Raw genomic sequence first — 19680 nt, 5'->3', positions numbered from 1 at the left:
GTTTCTAGCATTCTTTATCAATTTAACACAATGCTCCCAAATATACGTTAGGCTTTTGTATTTTGACCAACAAAGTAACCAGTGTAAAAATAATTTATTAGCATTTTTACATAGAATAAAAATGTCCCCAGTTGCCAAGACTAACAGCATAATTATGAAACTAAACTGAAAAACCTAAAGGTTGAATAAATAAGCTTTCACTACAATTCCATTTAATTTACCCCATATCTTCATACCAAATGTAGCTATGTATTTTCTAGAACAGAATTCCCTCAAACCTATACATGATTTTACTTGTGTACAACTTGAACTTCCTGAGGTCTGAAATAACCCATGTACCATTGATCACTAGTGAAAGCATATCAAACTTGAGTCATTCTGTGCTGCCCCATAGGCCAATAGTTTGCCAGCACAGTTATCAGTCTAAAGGGCACTGAGATCAAAGTATTTTTACCAATGAACAGAAAATACAATTTCAGCGGGTAATTGTCAAATTTCCCAAAATAAATATGCAGTACCTTAGCATAATGAATGTCCCAAGTTTTCTGCCCTACATTAAGGTATCAAACCGTTACCAAATGGTCTTTGTGGGACTTCTCACACGTGGACCAGTCTGCAAATCTTAAGTTGCAATTAACATATGTAAATATTAACTAAACCCTCTAACACATACATTTGAATCAAAAAACTGAAAAATAAGAAATCATTCAATGTGTTTCCTATAAAGCGCAGAGAGCACTTTATTGCATGTGCAGAAGTCCCAAATTCCAGACTGGATTGACATTCCTTTGTTAAGAAGCCAGGGACACAATGCCAAATCTCCCCCAGGTGAGGTAGCTTTGTGACCAGAGGGACGGTGACTGAAGGTTAGGGGATCCTAGGATGTTGAACCAATATGACAATGTCCTGGAAGCAATTTCTTCAAGTCAAATCCCAGGGAGGGAGAACGATGCTCAATCAAAGAACCGACACTGCATGTAAGTCTCGTCTGATGCGGAGTAGCTAAACTTTGTGTAGAAGGCCACGTTCTTGGGTGCACATTCCAATGTTATTTTATAACAATCTAGTTTTTTGCTGAGGAGAGTGAGGGTCGACACTAACCTGAAATTGGTGAGAGAAAACAAGAACCGTTAAAGGACAATAGCCCACCTTGTTTTGCGAGACAAGTAGGCTAAAGCTACAACCTCACTGAAATGTAACGCCCATGTTTACCAGATAGTATTACAGAACAGGGGTTGGAAGAGAGGCAAGGACTACCAATTAAGTCAAACTATATTTTGGTATTTTTTTCCATTAGTTTACTGTTCATACAGTTCCAAAATATTTTGCATGTCTGCAGTCAAGTCATCATGATGGGGTGGCAGGTAGCCTCGTGGTTAGAGAGTTGGGCCAGTAACCGAAAGGTTGCTAGATCGAATCCCCGAGCTGACAAGGTAAAAATATATAATTCTGCCCCTGAACAAGGCAGTTAACCCACTGTTCCTAGGCCGGCATTATAAATAAGAATTTAAAAATGTGGCAAGTGACACTGCTTCTTGTCAATAGGATTTTCAAGAAGCCAACTGACTGCTGACATGCAAAACATTTTGAGACTTAACAGTGGAATTGTTTTTTTTTGTGGATTTTTCCTTTAAGCTCAGTGGAGACTACTCACAGTTTCCCCAGCTGTTTTCCCCGGCACACGTCACTGACAACCACCTCCTCCACCCTTCCTCTCTGTGAATGAGACGAAATGTCAGACATTCAGAAGTCTTCAATGGGCTGAATAACTATGTGACAAACGTGTGGTTTTGAGCAAAATATCCCATTGTCATCAATGCAATGTTACGCGTGTCTGTCACGATTCGACCCAGTACATCAATCAAAAAGGAGTTGACATAGATCCAGGGAGGGTTTCATGTATATTGCTTGTCGGTAAACCCTACCTTTGCACAGGAATGAATGAATTTGTGCTCTGTGATCAATGTGGCCGTGGCAACAATCTGTCCCAGGTTTGTGTCCTCCACCACGATGACATAGTAGTCCCCAGTCTTTTTCATGTGCTCAAAATTCTCTACGAGAGAATATACAGGATCATTTTGGGAAGTGTGTGCATCTACATCTGATGGACAGGATATCATATGGCAAAAGGCTTATTGAGGACCTTTTTACTGGAGAATGTGTTTGTTTTCTATGATTGTGTATTGATGTGTATACAAGGCTCAGCTGTAAAAGAGACCTTGGTCTCGGCATGACTCCCTATCAAAAAAAAAAAGGTCAAATAAAATAACCAGTTCTTAGCAGTAAACAATAGTATGGCTCTTAAGCATATCAATATTTTTTTTATGTTTTGTTTTAGGATTTACATACCATGCCTTTGAAAAATCTGAATGTACATTCACTTTACAACATGTCAAAATCCACTGTCAAAATGAAACAGTCAATGTGTATTGCCATACCTAGGCTTTGATTGGAACTTACTAATAAACTGCTCTGGCGTAACATCCCCTGCAGTTGTGAGTTGGGATAACACCTTGTAGAATCCTGTGTAGCAAAAACAACATTGGAACTATTAGGAAACTTACATTCAACATTTTATTTTAGACATAGAATAGAATGCACGACTGTTGAGCCAGACATGTCAGTCTCTTATTGTGAAAGCACTGACTTTCAGGAATGCCACTATTGTAAGGGACAAGTCAGTCAGTCTCTTATTGTTGTTCAGCTAAGTCAGTCTTATTATTTGGAATATGTCAGTCAGGGTCGTGCTCATAAAGGAACACTGTAGCAAAAGGTTTTGCAACGGAAAACTCAAATGACCGTTCCTGCTTCAGTCCGTTTTCTTCCGGTTGGTGCCGAATGCAAACAACCCAGATAAAGCAGTGTGTTGTAGTGGCCCTTCCTTCCTTACCCCTGTTGAAGTCAGCTGTGCAGAGGGGCCTGAGGACCAGACCTTCCCCAGGCTGGGAGGGGGAGATTGGGGGAGAGAAGGACACTGTCTTGCTACTCCAGTCCAGCTCCTGGAGCAGAGCTGGCTCGAATAGTGGCGTCTCATCCAGCAGCATCCCACAGGCTCTGTACACACACACACACACACACACACACACACACACACACACACTTAATGTCAGCAAAACTGTGACCTAAAGGTGTGGGAATAGGATGTATGTACTAATCAAATACTGACTGTATGTAGTGTGTAAATCCTTTCTCCAAGATTAGCTTAATATGTTTACTTTTGAAATGACGAATTCAGTTCTGATGTACAGACAGTGGACTTTGACCGAGCAAATACGGTATAAAATAGTACAGAGGAACAAAATGAGTCTAAATTTGAGTTGAAAGACACTCAGGGCAGTTTCCAAAATGGTAGACAATGTCAGTGAGTGACTAACATTCAACTTGAGGAAATTGTATAAATCATTTAATGACACTATTCTGTCCTCTTGGCTTTGTCAGATGAAATAACTTCTTATCTCACATTTACTGGGATTGAATTACAACTGTATTATGTTCAGAATATGTCCTCCAATACTCTCCTCCTATCCAGGAAGTGTAACAGGAGTTGGACCTACCCCACTATGTGGACACATTTGGGTGCAGCCATAGAACAAGAATTTAGGCCTACAGTCCACCTTTTGCCAAGTAAAAGAACTGACTGATGGTGGTCAAAGTCAATTGTCTTGCCTAGAATTGTTTCATAAACAGCGAAGGACTGGTCTAGTTATGGAAGTGTTTATTTTTTTCCCTTGATGAATCTAGAAGAGTAAGGTTAGTTCATTGCTAGCGGTCTGTGGTAAAACGTACTTAAGTAAAAAATACTTTAAAGTACTACCTATGTCGTATTTTTTACTTCACTACATTCGTAAAGAAAATAATGGACTTTGTACTCCATCCATTTTTCCTGACACCCAAAAGTACTCGTTACATTTTGAATGCAAGCACTTATCAAGAGAACATCCCTGGCCATCCCTACTGCCTCCGACCTGGTGGACTCACGAACCACAAATACTTAATTTGTAAATTATGTCCGAGTGTTGAAGTGTGCCCCTGACCATCTGTAAATAAAACAACAAGAAAATGGTGTCCTTTGGTTTGCTTAACATATGGGATTTGAAATGATTTATAACTTTTGATACTTTAGTATATTTGAGCAATTACATGTTCTTTTGATACTTATGTATATTTAAAACCAAATATTTTACTTTTACTCAAGTAGTATTTTACTGCGTGACTTTTACGTGAGTCATTTTCTATTAAGGTATCTTTACTTTCACTCAAGTATGACCATTGGGTACTTTTTACACCACTGCTAGCTGTCATAAAATGTTCACTATTTCCAAAAGGCACAGTAACTATGTTGCCACAAGCACAGATAGAACAATGGTTTAGTTATAGATATCTTTGCCATGAGTTTCCATAGTACCACAATCTTTTTCCTGACAAATGTTTTCCCTGACAAGCTAACGTTACAACAACTAGCTAGCTAGAGAGAGTAACTACTTGCTAACATGTTAATTATAGCTAGCTAATTATAGAATTAATCAGAGATCTGCTGGCTAGCTGACGTTAGCTACACTTCACAACATTGCTCTTAAGCTATGCTAATGTAGCTAGCTAAATCAAGAAAATATGTCAATGTACTTACGGTGACATCAATGTAAGGACACGTACAGATGAATAAATATCGGAATGAGATGAATGAATACTTGATCGATCTCCTTCTTCGAGAGTATCACTAGCTTACATCATTGATCGAAACAGATTATTTTTTTCTTCCTCCTTCTGATATCACTACTATATGACGTGGCAGAGATGCTAGAGCCAGAGACGGAAGAGGAAGTGAGACATCCCACTCCACTCAGGACTAAGTAGACAAGACCAAGAGCCGTATACAGTGCCTTCAGAAAATATTCATGCCTCTTGACTTATTCCACCTTTTGGTTGTTACAGCCTGAATTAAAAATTGATTAAATAGCTTGTTTTTTTCCTCTCACCCATCTACACACAATAACCCATAATAACAAAGTAAAAACATGTTTTTAGAAAATTTTGCAAATGTATTGAAAAGGAAATACAGAAATAGATAATTTACATAAGTATTGATACCCATGAGTAGAAGCAACTTTGGCGGTGACTACAGGCGTCTTTTTGGGTATGTCTCTAAGAGTTTTCCACACCTGGTTTGTGCAACATTTGCCCATTATTATTTTCAAAATTCTTCAAGCCCTGTCAAATTCGTTGTTGATCATTGCTTGACACCATATTCAGGTCTTGCCATACATTTTCAAGTAGAGTTAAGTCAACACTGTAACTTGGCCACTCAGGAACATTCAATGTATTCTTCGTAAGCAACTCCAGTGCAGATTTGGCTTGTGTTTAGTTTATTGTCCTGCTGGAAGGTGAATTAATCTCCTGGTGTCTAGTGGAAAGCAGATTTTGCCTGTGCTTAGCTCCATTCGGTTTATCCTGAAAAACTCCCCAGTCCTTAACGATTACAAGTATCCCCATAACATTATGCAGCCAAGCTGTGCTTGAAAATATGGAGAGTGGTACTCAGTAATGTGTTATATTGGATTTGTCCCAAACATAACACTTTGTTTTCAGGACAAAAAGTGAATTGTTTTGCCACATTTCTTGCAGTATTACTTTAGTGCCTTGTTGCAAACAGGATGCATTTTTTTGAATATTTTGTATTATGTACAGGCTTCCTTCTTTTCACTCTGTCAATTAAGTTAGTAATTGTGGAGTAACTACTATAATGTTATTGATCCATCCTTAGTTTTCTTCTATCACAGCCATTAAATTCTGTAACTGTTTTAAAGTCAACATTGACCTCATGGTGAAAACCCTGAGCGGTGTCCTTCCTCTCCAGCAACTGAGTTAGGAAGGACACCTGTATATTTGTATTGACTTGGTGTATTGATACATCATCCAAACTGAAATTAAGAACTTCACAATGCTCAAAGGGATATTCAATGTCTGATTTTTTTTACCAAAGGGTGCACGCCCCTCTTTGCGAGGCATTGTAAAACCTCCCTGGACTTTGTGGGTGAATCTGTGTTTGAAATGCACAGCTCGACTGGGGGACATTACAGATCTACTGAAATCTACTCACAATACCCCATAATGACAATGCGAAAACAGGTTTTTAGAAATATTTGCAAAAAAATGAGCTATGAGACTTGAAATTGAGCTAAGGTGCATTCTGTTTCTATTGATCATCCTTGAGATGTTTCTTCAACTTGGAGTCCACCTGTGGTAAATTCAATTCATTGGACATGATTTGGAAAGGCACACACCTGTCTATATAAGGTCCCAAAGTTGACAGTGCATGTCAGAGCAAAGACCAAGTCAATTGTCCAAAGAGCTCCGAGACAGGATTGTGTCGAGGCAAAGATCTGGGCAAGGGTGCCAAAAAAATTCAGCAGTACTGAAGGTCCCCAAGAACAAAGTGGCCTCCATCATTCTTAACCACCAAGACTCTTCCTAGAGCTGACCACCTGACCAAAATAAGCAATCGGGGGAGAAGTGCCTTGGTCAGGGAGGTGACCAGGAACTCGATGGTCACTCTGACAGAGTTCTAGAGTTCCTCTGTAGAGATGGGAGAACCTTCCAGAAGGACAACCATCTCTGCAGCACTCCACCAATCAGGCCATTATGGTAGAGTGGCCAGACGGAAGCCACTCCTCAGTAAAAGGCACATTTCAGCCCGCTTGAAGTTTGCCAAAAGGCACCTAAAGACTCCCAGACCATGAGAAACAAGATTATCTGGTCTAATGAAACCAAGATGGAACTCTTCGGCCTGAATGCCAAGCGTCACATCTGGAAGAAACTTGGCACCATCTCGGTGAAGCATGGTGGTGACAGCGTCATGCTATTGGGATGTTTTTCAGCGGTAGGGACTGGGAGACTAGCCAGAATTGAGGGAAACATGAACAGAGCAAAGTACAGACAGATACTTGATGAAAACCTGCTCCAAATCGCTCAGGACCTCAGACTGGGGCGAAGGTTCACATTCCAACAGGACAATGACCCTAAGCACACAGCAAGACAACGCAGGAGTGGCTTCGGGACAAGTCTTGAGTGGCCCAGCCAGAGCCCGGACTTGAACCCGATCGAACATCTCTGGAGAGACCTGAAAATAGCTGTGCAGCAACGCTCCCCATCTAACCTGACAGAGCTTGAGAGAGACTGCAGAGAAAAATGGGACACACTCCCAAAACAGGTCTACCAAGCTTGTAGCGTCATACCCAAGAAGACTCAATGCTGTAATCGCTGCCAAAGGTGCTTCAACAAAGTACTGAGTAAAGGGTCTGTATACTTACACTACCGATCAAAAGTTTTCGAACACCTACTCATTCAAGTGTTTTTATTTATTTGTACAATTTTCTACATTGTAAATTAATAGTGAAGACATCAAAACTATGAAATAACACATATGGAATCATTTATTAACCAAATATGTGTTAAACAAATCAAAATATATTTTATATTTGAGATTCTTCAAATAGCCACCCAAATGCCTTGATGACAGCTTTGCACACTCTTGGCATTCCCTCAGCCAGCACAACCAAGTCAGAACAATAGGCTTAAATTATGAGGGGAAAAGGGAGCAAATTATTAGCGTGAGGCACATGGGCTACTAACAGCTTACTACACAACATACACTAAGTATTACTTTCTTAGCTACAGTGTATATATCTCCCTGGCATATTACATAATTTATGCAGCAGTATGCAAGACACCTAGTTGTGCTGTGCTCACTTTTTTATTTTATTTATTTATTTTTATTTATTTCACCTTTATTTAACCAGGTAGGCAAGTTGAGAACAAGTTCTCATTTACAATTGCGACCTGGCCAAGATAAAGCAAAGCAGTTCGACACATACAACTACACAGAGTTACACATGGAGTAAAACAAACATACAGTCAATAATACAGTATAAACTTGTCTATATACGATGTGAGCAAATGAGGTGAGATAAGGGAGGCAAAGACAAAAAAGGCCATGGTGGCAAAGTAAATACAATATAGCAAGTAGATTTGCAATGGAAGAATGTGCAAAGTAGAAATAAAAATAATGGGGTGCAAAGGAGCAAAATAAATAAATAAATTAAATACAGTAGGGAAAGAGGTAGTTGTTTGGGCTAAATTATAGGTGGGCTATGTACAGGTGCAGTAATCTGTGAGCTGCTCTGACAGTTGGTGCTTAAAGCTAGTGAGGAAGATAAGTGTTTCCAGTTTCAGAGATTTTTGTAGTTCGTTCCAGTCATTGGCAGCAGAGAACTGGAAGGAGAGGCGGCCAAAGAAAGAATTGGTTTTGGGGGTGACTAGAGAGATATACCTGCTGGAGCGTGTGCTACAGGTGGGAGATGCTATGGTGACCAGCGAGCTGAGATAAGGGGGGACTTTACCTAGCAGGGTCTTGTAGATGACATGGAGCCAGTGGGTTTGGCGACGAGTATGAAGCGAGGGCCAGCCAACGAGAGCGTACAGGTCGCAATGGTGGGTAGTATATGGGGCTTTGGTGACAAAACGGATTGCACAGTGATAGACTGCATCCAATTTGTTGAGTAGGGTATTGGAGGCTATTTTGTAAATGACATCGCCAAAGTCGAGGATTGGTAGGATGGTCAGTTTTACAAGGGTATGTTTGGCAGCATGAGTGAAGGATGCTTTGTTGCGAAATAGGAAGCCAATTCTAGATTTAACTTCGGATTGGAGATGTTTGATATGGGTCTGGAAGGAGAGTTTACAGTCTAACCAGACACCTAAGTATTTGTAGTTGTCCACGTATTCTAAGTCAGAGCCGTCCAGAGTAGTGATGTTAGACAGGCGGGCAGGTACAGGTAGCGATCGGTTGTAAAGCATGCATTTAGTTGTACTTGTATTTAAGAGCAATTGGAGGCCACGTAAGGAGAGTTGTATGGCCTTGAAGCTTGCCTGGAGGGTAGTTAACACAGTGTCCAAAGAAGGACCAGAAGTATACAGAATGGTGTCGTCTGCATAGAGGTGGATCAGAGACTCACCAGCAGCAAGAGCGACCTCATTGATGTATACAGAGAAGAGAGTCGGTCCAAAAATTGAACCCTGTGGCACCCCCAAAGAGACTGGCAGAGGTCCGGACAGCAGACCCTCCGATTTGACACACTGAACTCTATCAGAGAAGTAGTTGGTGAACCAGGCGAGGCAATCATTTGAGAAACCAAGGCTGTCGAGTCTGCCTATGAGGATGTGGTGATTGACAGAGTCGAAAGCCTTGGCCAGATCAATGAATACGGCTGCACAGTAATGTTTCTTATTGATGGCGGTTAAGATATCGTTTAGGACCTTGAGCGTGGCTGAGGTGCACCCATGACCAGCTCAGAAACCAGATTGCATAGCAGAGAAGGTATGGTGAGATTCGAAATGGTCGGTAATCTGTTTGTTGACTTGGCTTTCGAAGGCCTTAGAAAGGCATGGTGGGATAGATATAGGTCTGTAGCAGTTTGGGTCAAGAGTGTCCCCCCCTTTGAAGAGGGGGATGACCGCAGCTGCTTTCCAATCTTTGGGAATCTCAGACGACACGAAAGAGAGGTTGAACAGGCTAGTAATAGGGGTGGCAACAATTTCGGCAGATACATTTTAGAAAGAAAGGGTCCAGATTGTCTAGCCCGGCTGATTTGTAGGGGTCCAGATTTTGCATCTCTTTCAGAACATCAGCTGAACGGATTTGGGAGAAGGAGAAATGGGGAAGGCTTGGGCGAGTTGCTGTGGGGGGTGCAGTGCTGTTGACCGGGGTTGAACAGGGAGGTGGTGCGGTGGTCCTTCGTGGTAAAATTGATCATCAAACTTTGTCATCAAAGTCTAGCATTCTCTGGATTTATGGTGCTTTCAAGACAACTGGAAACTCGGGAAAAAAACAAGGTTGAATCATGAACTCCGTGATCTTCAGTTTGGAGATCTAGAAAGAGACCCGAGATCCCAACTTGGAATTCCAAGTTGGATGACCATTCGAAACTTATTTTCCCAGGCGGAGCTAGTTTTTTTAAAAGTTCCCAGTTGTCTTGAACTCACTGAAGTCTGAGATTTCCCAGTTCCGAGTTTCCAGTTGTTTCGAATGCGGCAGAAGTCATGCTGGATTGACAGCATGTCCAACTTTAAATGTTTATCCTTTTAAGGTTGGAAAAGAGACCATTCAACCCTGACTTGGACCATACATCCACTCCACTGTATAGCAGGCTAGTGATTGTTTTGCTATGCTTGCAGTTAGCCACGGATTCCTTCCAAACCACTCATTGTTGTGTAATGTTTATGTCCAATGGCCGATGAGCACCGTTACGTTTTACCTATAATTTCTCTTCATACGACAAGGATGGAAAAGGATTTGCCAGTAGACTGTCGAATTAATTAATGATGATGACTGCTAGCTTGCTAGCTAAGATTTTGAAAGTATGATGTTGACATGATCAGTTCAATCAAAGCCACAGTACATATAACGTGATTTGACATCATTTTATCTGTGGTCAATGACCTTGAGTATTCTTGGATGGGCCCTTAAATATATATATTTTTTAAAACCTTTTTTTCCAATTTCGTAATTACCATCTTGTCTCATCATTGCCACTCCCCAGCGAGCTCGGGAGACACGAAGGTCGAGTCATGCATCCTCCGAAACATGACCGCATTTCTTAACACCCGCTCGCTTAACCCGGAAGCCAGCTGCACCAATGTGTCAGAGGAAACACTGTTTAACTGACAATCATTGTCAGCCAGCAGGCACCCGGACCGCCACAAGGAGTCGCTAGAGCACGATAAGCCAAGTAAAGCCCCACCGACCAAACCCTCCCCGAACCCGGACGACGCTGGGCCAATTGTGTGCCGCCCTATGGGACTCCCGGTCCCGGCCGGCTATGACACAGGCTGTAGTGACGCTGCAATTCTATGGCAGCACCCAAGAGGCTTGAATTTGCGAGCTCTCCCTGTAGAGTTTGCAGTGACGAAATGTCCCCATGAGTGGCAGAACACTGAGCCAATCACGGCTCAACTAGAGAACATTACAAACCCCTACACTCCGTATTTTCCGCTGGCTGCCCCACCACCACAGAAAGCACTGAGCTCGGCTGAAACAAATGCATTTTTTTGCTGCCTTATTCAAGAAAGCAAAAAAGAGACCATGTTTGTATGCAGCTTTATTAACTCAATAATTTATTATTTAATTTTTTACATTGTTTGCAAATGTACACTACTGTTCAAAAGTTTGGGGTCGCTTAGAAATGTCCTTGATATTGAAAGAAAAACACATTTTTTTGTCTGTTAAAATAACATCAAATTGATCAGAAATACAGTGTAGACATTGTTAATGTTGTAAATTATACTCCCCCCCCAATTTCATAATTACCATCTTGTCTCATCACTGCCACTCCCCAGCGGGCTCGGGAGAGGCGAAAGGTCGAGTCATGCATCCACCAAAACATGACCCGCCAAGCCGTATTTCTTAACACCCGCTCGCTTAACCCGGAAGCCAGCTGCACCAATGTGTCAGAGGAAACACTGTTCAACTGACAATCATTGTCAGCCAGCAGGCACCCAGACCGCCACAAGGAGTCGCTAGAGCACGATAAGCCAAGTAAAGCCCCACCGGCCAAACCCTCCCCTAACCCGGACGACGCTGGGCCAATTGCGCGCCGCCCTATGGGACTCCCAGCCATGGCCGGCTATGACACAGCCTGGAATCGAACCCAAGGGGCTTGAATTTTCGACCTCTCCCTGGAGACTTTGCAGTGACGAAATGTCCCCATGAGTGACAGAACACTGAGCCAATCACGGCACAACTAGAGAACATTACAAACCCCTACACGCTGTAATTTCAGCCGGTTATGAAACAGCCTGGGATCGAACCCTAGGCTGTAGTGACGCTGCAACTCTATGGCAGCACCCAAGGGGCTTGTATTCATGAGCTCTCCCCATAGATTTTGCAGTGACGAAGTGTCCCCATGAGTGACAGAACACTGAGCCAATCACGGCGCAACTAGAGAACATTACAAACCCCTACACTCCGTATTTTCCGCTGGCTGCCCCACCACCACAGAAAGCACTGAGTTAGGCTGAAACAGATGCATTTTGTAGCTGCCTTATTCAAGAAAGCAAAAAAGAGACCATGTTTGTATGCAGCTTTATTAACTCAATGATACATTTTTGATTGCAAATGTACACCCCCGATCAAAAGTTTGGGGTCACGCAAAAATGTCCTTGTTTTTGAAAGAAAATCATTTTTTGGTACATTAAAATAACATCAAATTGATCAGAAATACAGTGTAGACATTGTTAATGTTGTAAATTACTATTGTAGCTGGAAAAGGCAGATTTTTTAATGGAATCTCTACATAGGCGTACAAAGGCCCATTATCAGCAACCATCAGTCCTGTGTTCCAATGGCACGTTGTGTTAGCTATTCCAAGTTAATAATTTTAAAATGCTAATTGATCAAGTATATTAGAGTGTCTAGTTTGAGAAACAGACTCCTCACAAGTCCTCAACTGGCAGCTTCATTAAATAGTACCCGCAAAACACCGTCTCAACGTCAACAGTGAAGAGGCGACTCCGGGATGCTGGCCTTCTAGGGAGAGTTCCTCTGTCCAGTGACTGTGTTCTTTTGCCCATGTTAATCTTTTCTTTTTATTGGCCAGCCTGAGATATGGATTCTTCTTTGCAAATCTGCCTAGAATACCAGCATCCCAGAGTCGCCTCTTCACTGTTGAGAATGGTGTTTTGCGGGTACTATTTCATGAAGCTGCCAGTTGAGGACTTGTGAGGCATCTGTTTTTCAAACTAGACACTCTAATGTACTTGTCCTCTTGCTCAGTTGTGCAACGGGGCCTCCCACTCCTCTTTCTATTCTGGTTAGAGCCTGTTTGAGCTGTTCTGTGAAGGGAGCGTTTTTCAAGATCGTCAGTTTCTTGGAATAGCCTTAATTTCCCAGAATAAGAATAGACTAATGAGTTTCAGAAGAAAGGTCTTTGTTTCTGGCCATTTTGAGCCTGTAATCGAACCCACAAATGCTGATGCTCCAGATACTCAACAAGTCCAAAGGCCAGTTTTATTGCTTCTTTAATCAGGACAAGTTTTCAGCTGTGCTAACATAATTGCAAAAGGGTTTTCTAATGATCAATTAGCCTTTTGAAATTATAAACTTGGATTAGCTATCACAACACAAGTAGCTATAAAGTTTACTTAGCTACTGCAGCTACAGTAGTTGCCTTGGTAACAAAATAGACATACTTCCTAGTTTAGCTAACCAAACCATCAGTCCTAGCTTGCTATAATGAAAATCAAATTCAACAATGACAATGTTTTTAATTTGACTTTTTCTTTCAAAAGCAGCTCAAACATAGAACATGTAAGCTCAGCTCAGCATTCAACATCATAGAACCCACAAAGCTCATCACTAAGTTGAGGACCCTGGGACTAAACATCTCCCTCGGCAACTGGATCCTGGACTTCCTGACAGACCGCCCCCAGGTGGTAAGGGTAGGCAAGAACACATCTGCCACTCTGATCCTCAACACTGTGGCTCCTCAGGGGTGTGTACTTAGTCCCCTCTGCTTCTCCCTGTTCTCCCACGACTGCATGGCCAAGCACGAATCCAACACCATCATTAAGTTTGCTGATGACACAAGTGTCACCGACAACGATGAGACAGGCTATAGGGAGGAGGTCAGAGAACTGGCAGTGCGGTGCCAGGACAACAACCTCTCCCTCAATGTGAGCAAGACAAATGAGCTGGTCATGGTCTATAGGAAAAGTATGGCTGACCAGCCCCCCATTGACATAGACGGGGCTGAAGTGGAGCGGTTCGAGTTTAACTTACAGTCACGTCAAACAGTGCAGCCAAAATAACAACAGTAGCTGCATTTGCATTTCGTTTGAGCTGTTTTTTTAGTGACATTTATTTGGATACATCCCTAATAATGAGCTAATGAGGCGTGATTTCACTGGCATAGAAAAGGAGAGGAGCTAGCCAACAACACAGTTAACACAATAATTTCAAATGAAGCTGGAAAGACTGCAGGCTAGCTGCACTACCTTTTTTAAATTGATATTTCTTTGTATATATCCATACAAATAATGCCAGCTGGAAGGCATGTATGGTGAAACTTTAGAATAGACTGTTGGATATGCCAACTGCCAGAATAGCTAGTAAATTTTTTCAATGGGATCATTCCATAGGGGGAGACTGGGCAACTGAACTGTCTGACCTTTTTCAAACAGTTTGACTGTGAACATCTGTACAAAAAAATAATAATAATAGAATAATCATAAACCCAAATTGAGAACCTTTTGTTTGATCAAAGGTGCATTTGTGTGTTAGAGATTTGTTGTGTATAACCTACCTAAAAGCAAGAGATCGCTATGTGCACAGGTAAGATCAGGGATATTACCTCTGCTTATTGAAACAGGTCGGTATTGTGGTGAAACAGAAGAGGAAAGACTATGTAATTATTGTTACCACGAAGAAATAGAGAATTAAACTCATTTTATCCTCTATTGCCCATTCTACCACGATATACGCTTGCTCTTATTCCAGAAAGTCCACCAGATATACCCTGGCATTATGTGGCTGAGTGATGAGGAGAAATTTAAATGTTTTTTTTCTCCATTGTGTATTTCCGTTTGCGGAAAATGTTGATAAAGCCTGGAATAAAATAAAAGTGGCTACCGATAATTAAATTGTAAAAATATTTAGATTCTATGTGGTAAATGGCATGTGTGTATATAGATTGTGTATAGGCTTGTCTCCCATTTGAATCTTCTCTTTGTGCCAGACTGGGTTCAAGTGACTTCTGTTTCTTTTTTTATTTATCTATATATGTTATGTATGTATGTAAACTCAGCAAAAAAAAGAAACGTCCCTTTTTCAGGACCCTGTCTTTCAAAGATAATTCGTAAAATTCCAAATAACTTCACAGATCTTCATTGTAAAAGGGTTTAAACACTGTTTCCCATGCTTGTTCAATGAACCATAAACAATTAATGAACATGCACCTGTGGAACGGTCGTTAAGACACTAATAGCTTACAGACAGTTGTCAATTAAGGTCACAGTTATGAAAACATAGGACACTAAAGAGGCCTTTCTACTGACTCTGAAAAACACCAAAAGAAAGATGCCCAGGGTCACTGCTCATCTGAGGAACGTGCCTTAGGCAAGGAGGCATGAGGACTGCAGATGTGGCCAGTGCAATAAATTGCAATGTCCACACTGTGAGACGCCTAAGACAGCGCTACAGGGAGACAGGATGGACAGCTGATCGGCCTCGCAGTGGCAGACCACGTGTAACAACACCTGCACAAGATCGGTACATCCGAACATCACACCTGAGGGACAGGTACAGGATATCAACAACTGCCCGAGTTACACCAGGAACGCACAATCCCTCCATCAGTGCTCAGACTGTCCACAATAGGCTGAGAGAGGCTGGACTGAGGGCTTGTAGGCCTGTTGTAAGGCAGGTCCTCACCAGACATCACCGGCAACAGCGTCGCCTATGGGCACAAACCCACCGTCGCTGGACCGGCAAAAGGTGCTCTACACTGACCAGTCGCGGTTTTGTCTCACCAGGGGTGATGGTCGGATTCGCGTTTATTGTCGAAGGAATGAGTGTTACACCGAGACCTGTACTCTGGAGCAGGATCGATTTGGAGGTTGAGGGTCCGTCATGGTTTGGGGCGGTGTGTCACAGCATCATCGGACTGAGCTTGTTGTCATTGCAGGCAATCTCAACACTGTGTGTTACAGGGAAGACATCCTCCTCCCTCATGTGGTACCCTTCCTGCAGGCTCATCCTGACATGACCCTCCAGGATGACAATGCCACCAGCCATACTGCTCGTTCTGTGCGTGATTTCCTGCAAGACAGGAATGTCAGTGTTCTGCCATGGCCAGCGAAGAGCCCGGATCTCAATCCCATTGTGGCGTAGGTCAGCCCCCAGTGGGAGACTCATCGAGGCCTGGTGACAGACGGAGTCTACATTACGAGGCGATGGCTCCCTTTGCTGGATGTGCCAGGTCTCGACGGGCTCTCCAGCCAGGAGTTATTGGGGCAGGTTGTGGTTGGTGAGTAATCAAGGGGCTGATTGCCTACTGGAGAACTTATTTGTATTGCTTTTAATCTTTTTAAATGAATTTATCTTATTAACACTTTGTTCTGGCTAGCTATTTGTGTAGGTAGCTATCAAGTAAACCCAATGAGTCCCATAAAGCTGCCAGAAGGGCAGCACACGGAGGAGGGGACTGGGGGAAGGTTAGTCCCATATAGTCATGCTCAGTCCCAGAGATAACGGAGGAAGCTCAGTTTTGTTCCCCCCAGAATACAGCAAGGCCCCGGAGCCCCAGAAGACGGTATCCTGGAGGTCTTATTCTTTTCTTTTGTTGATTAAATAAACACACTTGAAACCGAGCTAATCCAACTCCGTGTCTGATCTGTGTAAACGTCTTGACCAAACCCCCTGGTCTGCCACAGTGTATATATATTATTTTACTGCTCTAGGGATGTAATTTTTTGGATAACCTTATTTACTATTATGTATAGATTTTTTATATATTTTTTCACTCTTCATGCAATGCGCAATGCAGAGAACACCGGAAGAACTATAATTTAATTACCATGAGTTATTGTAATGTTTTTTAAATGTGTCAAATAATCCCATAGGTGATGGGTTGCCAATTGGCGAATTGACACAAAAATAAAATTTCATTCATTCAAAAATAAAATGTAATTCATGCCAGCTGATTCATCATTTAGACTGGCTGAGAAACGCTGCCTACCTATCTGTCTCGTCCCAGCACGTTCATTACTATGGGACGGCTGGAGGATGTTTAAACAATGTTGCAAATGTCGGAGAGACAGACAGTTAGGTTTATACAAATCTCCGCTGTTGAAAACAAAATGTTAGTCTAAAAGAAATGTGAGATAATGTCTCGATGCTTTTTATTGTGGAGATGAGGTTTATAAATTACCTAGCTGGGCTGATGCGACAGTGGATTGCAGTCAGATGGAACAGAGTAAATAGGCATTTTAACGTCATAGATTTAGCTGGTGGTAAATTGTGGACTAGACACCGGCTGGAATGAAGCATTCAGAATTAGACCCACCCATTGTAAAAATAATCATTAACCAGATTACCCTGGATACCAAAATTAGATGAGTGTACATTTCAGTAGTACAGTAGTACAATTCTAGAATGTTGTCATTGATGAGAATGAATCAAAAAATCTATTGACATTCAGAATTGACTCTGTTTACACATCCAGCCTGTATTGTAGTTTCATGACCAGAGACAAATCATGAAAGGCACATTATCTACAGTATTTATTCAGAGTGGTACATGCATTCACACAGTCTTTATTTATAGGATCCTTCCAACCATATGATTAATATGTCAAGTGATAAACTTTTCACTGTTAACTTGATAATTTATAGAAAAACTGCACTTATCATGTGAAAATTACAGTAGATTAAATATCTGCAGCTGTAATGAAATCAACCAAATCAAACTTTATTTATATAGCATATTTCGTACATCAAATGCATTTCAAGATGTTCAAAGTCATGCGTTGAAAGGCATGTGGCAATTAACATTCTTCCTCTTGGCCAGGTCTCTGAGAGGTGACACTCTCTACCAAATGTAACACTTAACATCCTTCATGTTGGTAGGTCTCTATAGGTGACCAGGGGATTCTCTCTACCACATGAGAATGGCCTTGTGGAGCCATGCAGCTACATGGGCTATTATTGTTGCTCACAATATCGTCTGTAAAATATATGGAATGTGAGTGGAGGAAGCAAACCGTGACCAACCAGGTGCAGTCAGTGGAGGACCTGTACCCGGGTCACAGGGTCTGGGATCCTGGGTGCCTCACCGGATGGTCTGGTGGGCACCACAGTGGTGCTGGTGGTCAAGTATACCTATGGTAAAGGGACCATACCATTGAGGCAGTGAAGTCAAAAAATGTCTATATCAAGGAGGGAGGGTCTTACCGCCTCCGTGAAGGCCATCCTTACTGGCATCAGGTCAAAGGGCAACTCCACATCACTGGAAGGGACATCATCTTGGTTGTGTGGACCACCAAAGCCTCCATCACCATCCGCATCCAGCGTGACAACCTCTGGCAGACTCATATTGCTGGACTTGAGGAGTTTTCAAAGACCGCATGCTCCCAACGTTGGCACTGCAACGGTGAACATCCGCACACAAATCAGTTTTTGTTCTTACCTTTTTGGGCGATGGGGAGCACTGGATCAGCTCTCTTGTTGAACATCCTGTCAGTGCCTGTGTTCAGGGAAGCCAATGGTCCAAAAATATTCCACATAGTACACACACAGCAGGCTTTCAGAATAGCAGTACGGTAGTTAACGCAAGTTCAATCACAAGAACTGGTCTGAGTGAATCTCCACACAGTTTCTTTCAGTAGTACAACAGAATTCACATTGCAGTTTATCATGGGCACAATAGGAATTTATATCTGTGATGTTTAAATGATGTCTTACCCCAGAGTGTAAGAAAGAGTACATCACTTCCAGCAGATCTCCTTGCTGAGGGTGGCGTTGATCAAGCACTGCTTCTCGTGGGTTGAGCCTGACGTTCCCCATGTCATGCCTCATGTCTAAAACATGAGGAAAAGGGGACATAAAGTCAGAATTTCGATGCAACTACCAATTCAATGTTTTACACAATATTGTATCATATTTGATGAGTTACTGACCTGTCCGCCCACAGGCTCGATGTGCTTTAGTCTCCACAACTGGACGCTCGCTCTCAGATCACACTGGCACAGGATGTCCATGCACCAGATGGTCTGAGGGATGCACTCCTGTTGGACTGGAAAACAAAGAGACATTTGGTCAGTGGTGGGTCTTTTTCAATGCCATATCAACATCTTTATCTGGAAGAAAACACCTTGTTTGTCATAACACAAACACACCTTGGACAATGTGACAAGTGATTCAGAACCATACACAAACGTGACAAACATACTGCACAGATATCAACAAATTCATTGTTGTATCACATTTGATGAGTTACTGACCTGCCGGTCCACAGGCTCAATCTGCCGACAGAAAGTGCATTATTAATCATAACACAAACCCATCTTGGAGAATGTGACAAGTGGTCCCTCAACACCCAATCCTCATGCCTCATTGGTTGTTCTTGTGTCCCAATCAACAGTCTATTTCTTCCTCTTCCTCTTTTTCTTCTTCCTCTTCTGCCATGGTGGATGAGCTACCTTTTCTGGTAAATACAGGGCCATTTCTCTTTCCCACCGGAAAATAGCAGCTGCAGACCCAAGTGTTCTCACTGGGTTTCCGGGCCAACCCGTCTGAAAGACAAAACAAAGTTACTTTTACTAGCTAGCTAAGTTGTTTACTGAAACGTTACCGTCTATATTCAAATACCATAACTCACAGACTTGACTATAGTAACGGTAACAGACTGGGCTTTGGTTTATCTGCCCATCTAAAATCCTAATATGTCGATGGGACATTTCTACTGGGATGGAGGAGTCATCTGGAATGCTCAACTAGATGATCAGGACAGTCTAGTGTACTATTTGCCCGAAGAGGTGGAGTATTGCTATGAGTTATAATACTTTACTTCTGATTCTAATTCTCAAGAGTAAAGTTAAAACCTTCAGCCGTGAGGTCACTGAGGAGGACCAA

The 19680-nt window shown here is 42.2% G+C and overlaps 1 protein-coding gene across 2 annotated transcripts; it reads right to left on the bottom strand.

Moving 5' to 3' along the window:
- Positions 1–79: 79 nt before the first annotated feature.
- LOC139383421 (glucosamine-phosphate N-acetyltransferase 1) lies at positions 80–4840 on the bottom strand. 2 transcript variants are annotated; one of them, XM_071127962.1, is made up of 6 exons: positions 4628–4840; positions 2891–3054; positions 2461–2523; positions 1926–2053; positions 1655–1716; positions 80–1101 (listed from the first exon to the last, which is right to left on the bottom strand). In XM_071127962.1, exons 1-6 carry the CDS (start codon positions 4633–4635, stop codon positions 954–956), a joined length of 573 nt encoding a protein of 190 aa, XP_070984063.1. In that variant the 5' UTR covers positions 4636–4840; the 3' UTR covers positions 80–953. The 2 variants fall into 2 exon arrangements, with proteins under 2 accessions (XP_070984063.1, XP_070984064.1); XM_071127963.1 differs by having other exon boundaries at positions 2891–4037; positions 4628–4740.
- Positions 4841–19680: the final 14840 nt, after the last annotated feature.

Source organism: Oncorhynchus clarkii, chromosome 25 (genome assembly GCF_045791955.1).
Source record: "Oncorhynchus clarkii lewisi isolate Uvic-CL-2024 chromosome 25, UVic_Ocla_1.0, whole genome shotgun sequence".
Taxonomy (NCBI): Eukaryota; Metazoa; Chordata; class Actinopteri; order Salmoniformes; family Salmonidae; genus Oncorhynchus; species Oncorhynchus clarkii.
The sequence above is the reverse complement of the archived record's forward strand: the minus strand, read 5'-3'. Positions and strand labels throughout refer to the sequence as shown.

Excerpts from the sequence above, each read along its gene's own strand:
- LOC139383421 (XM_071127962.1), bottom strand. Across the intron at positions 2,524-2,890 it reads CACAGCTGACTTCAACAGGG|GATTCTACAAGGTGTTATCC; the intron begins GTAAGGAAGGAA and ends TTTGCTACACAG. Across the intron at positions 2,054-2,460 it reads TACGCCAGAGCAGTTTATTA|AGAATTTTGAGCACATGAAA; the intron begins GTAAGTTCCAAT and ends ATTCTCTCGTAG.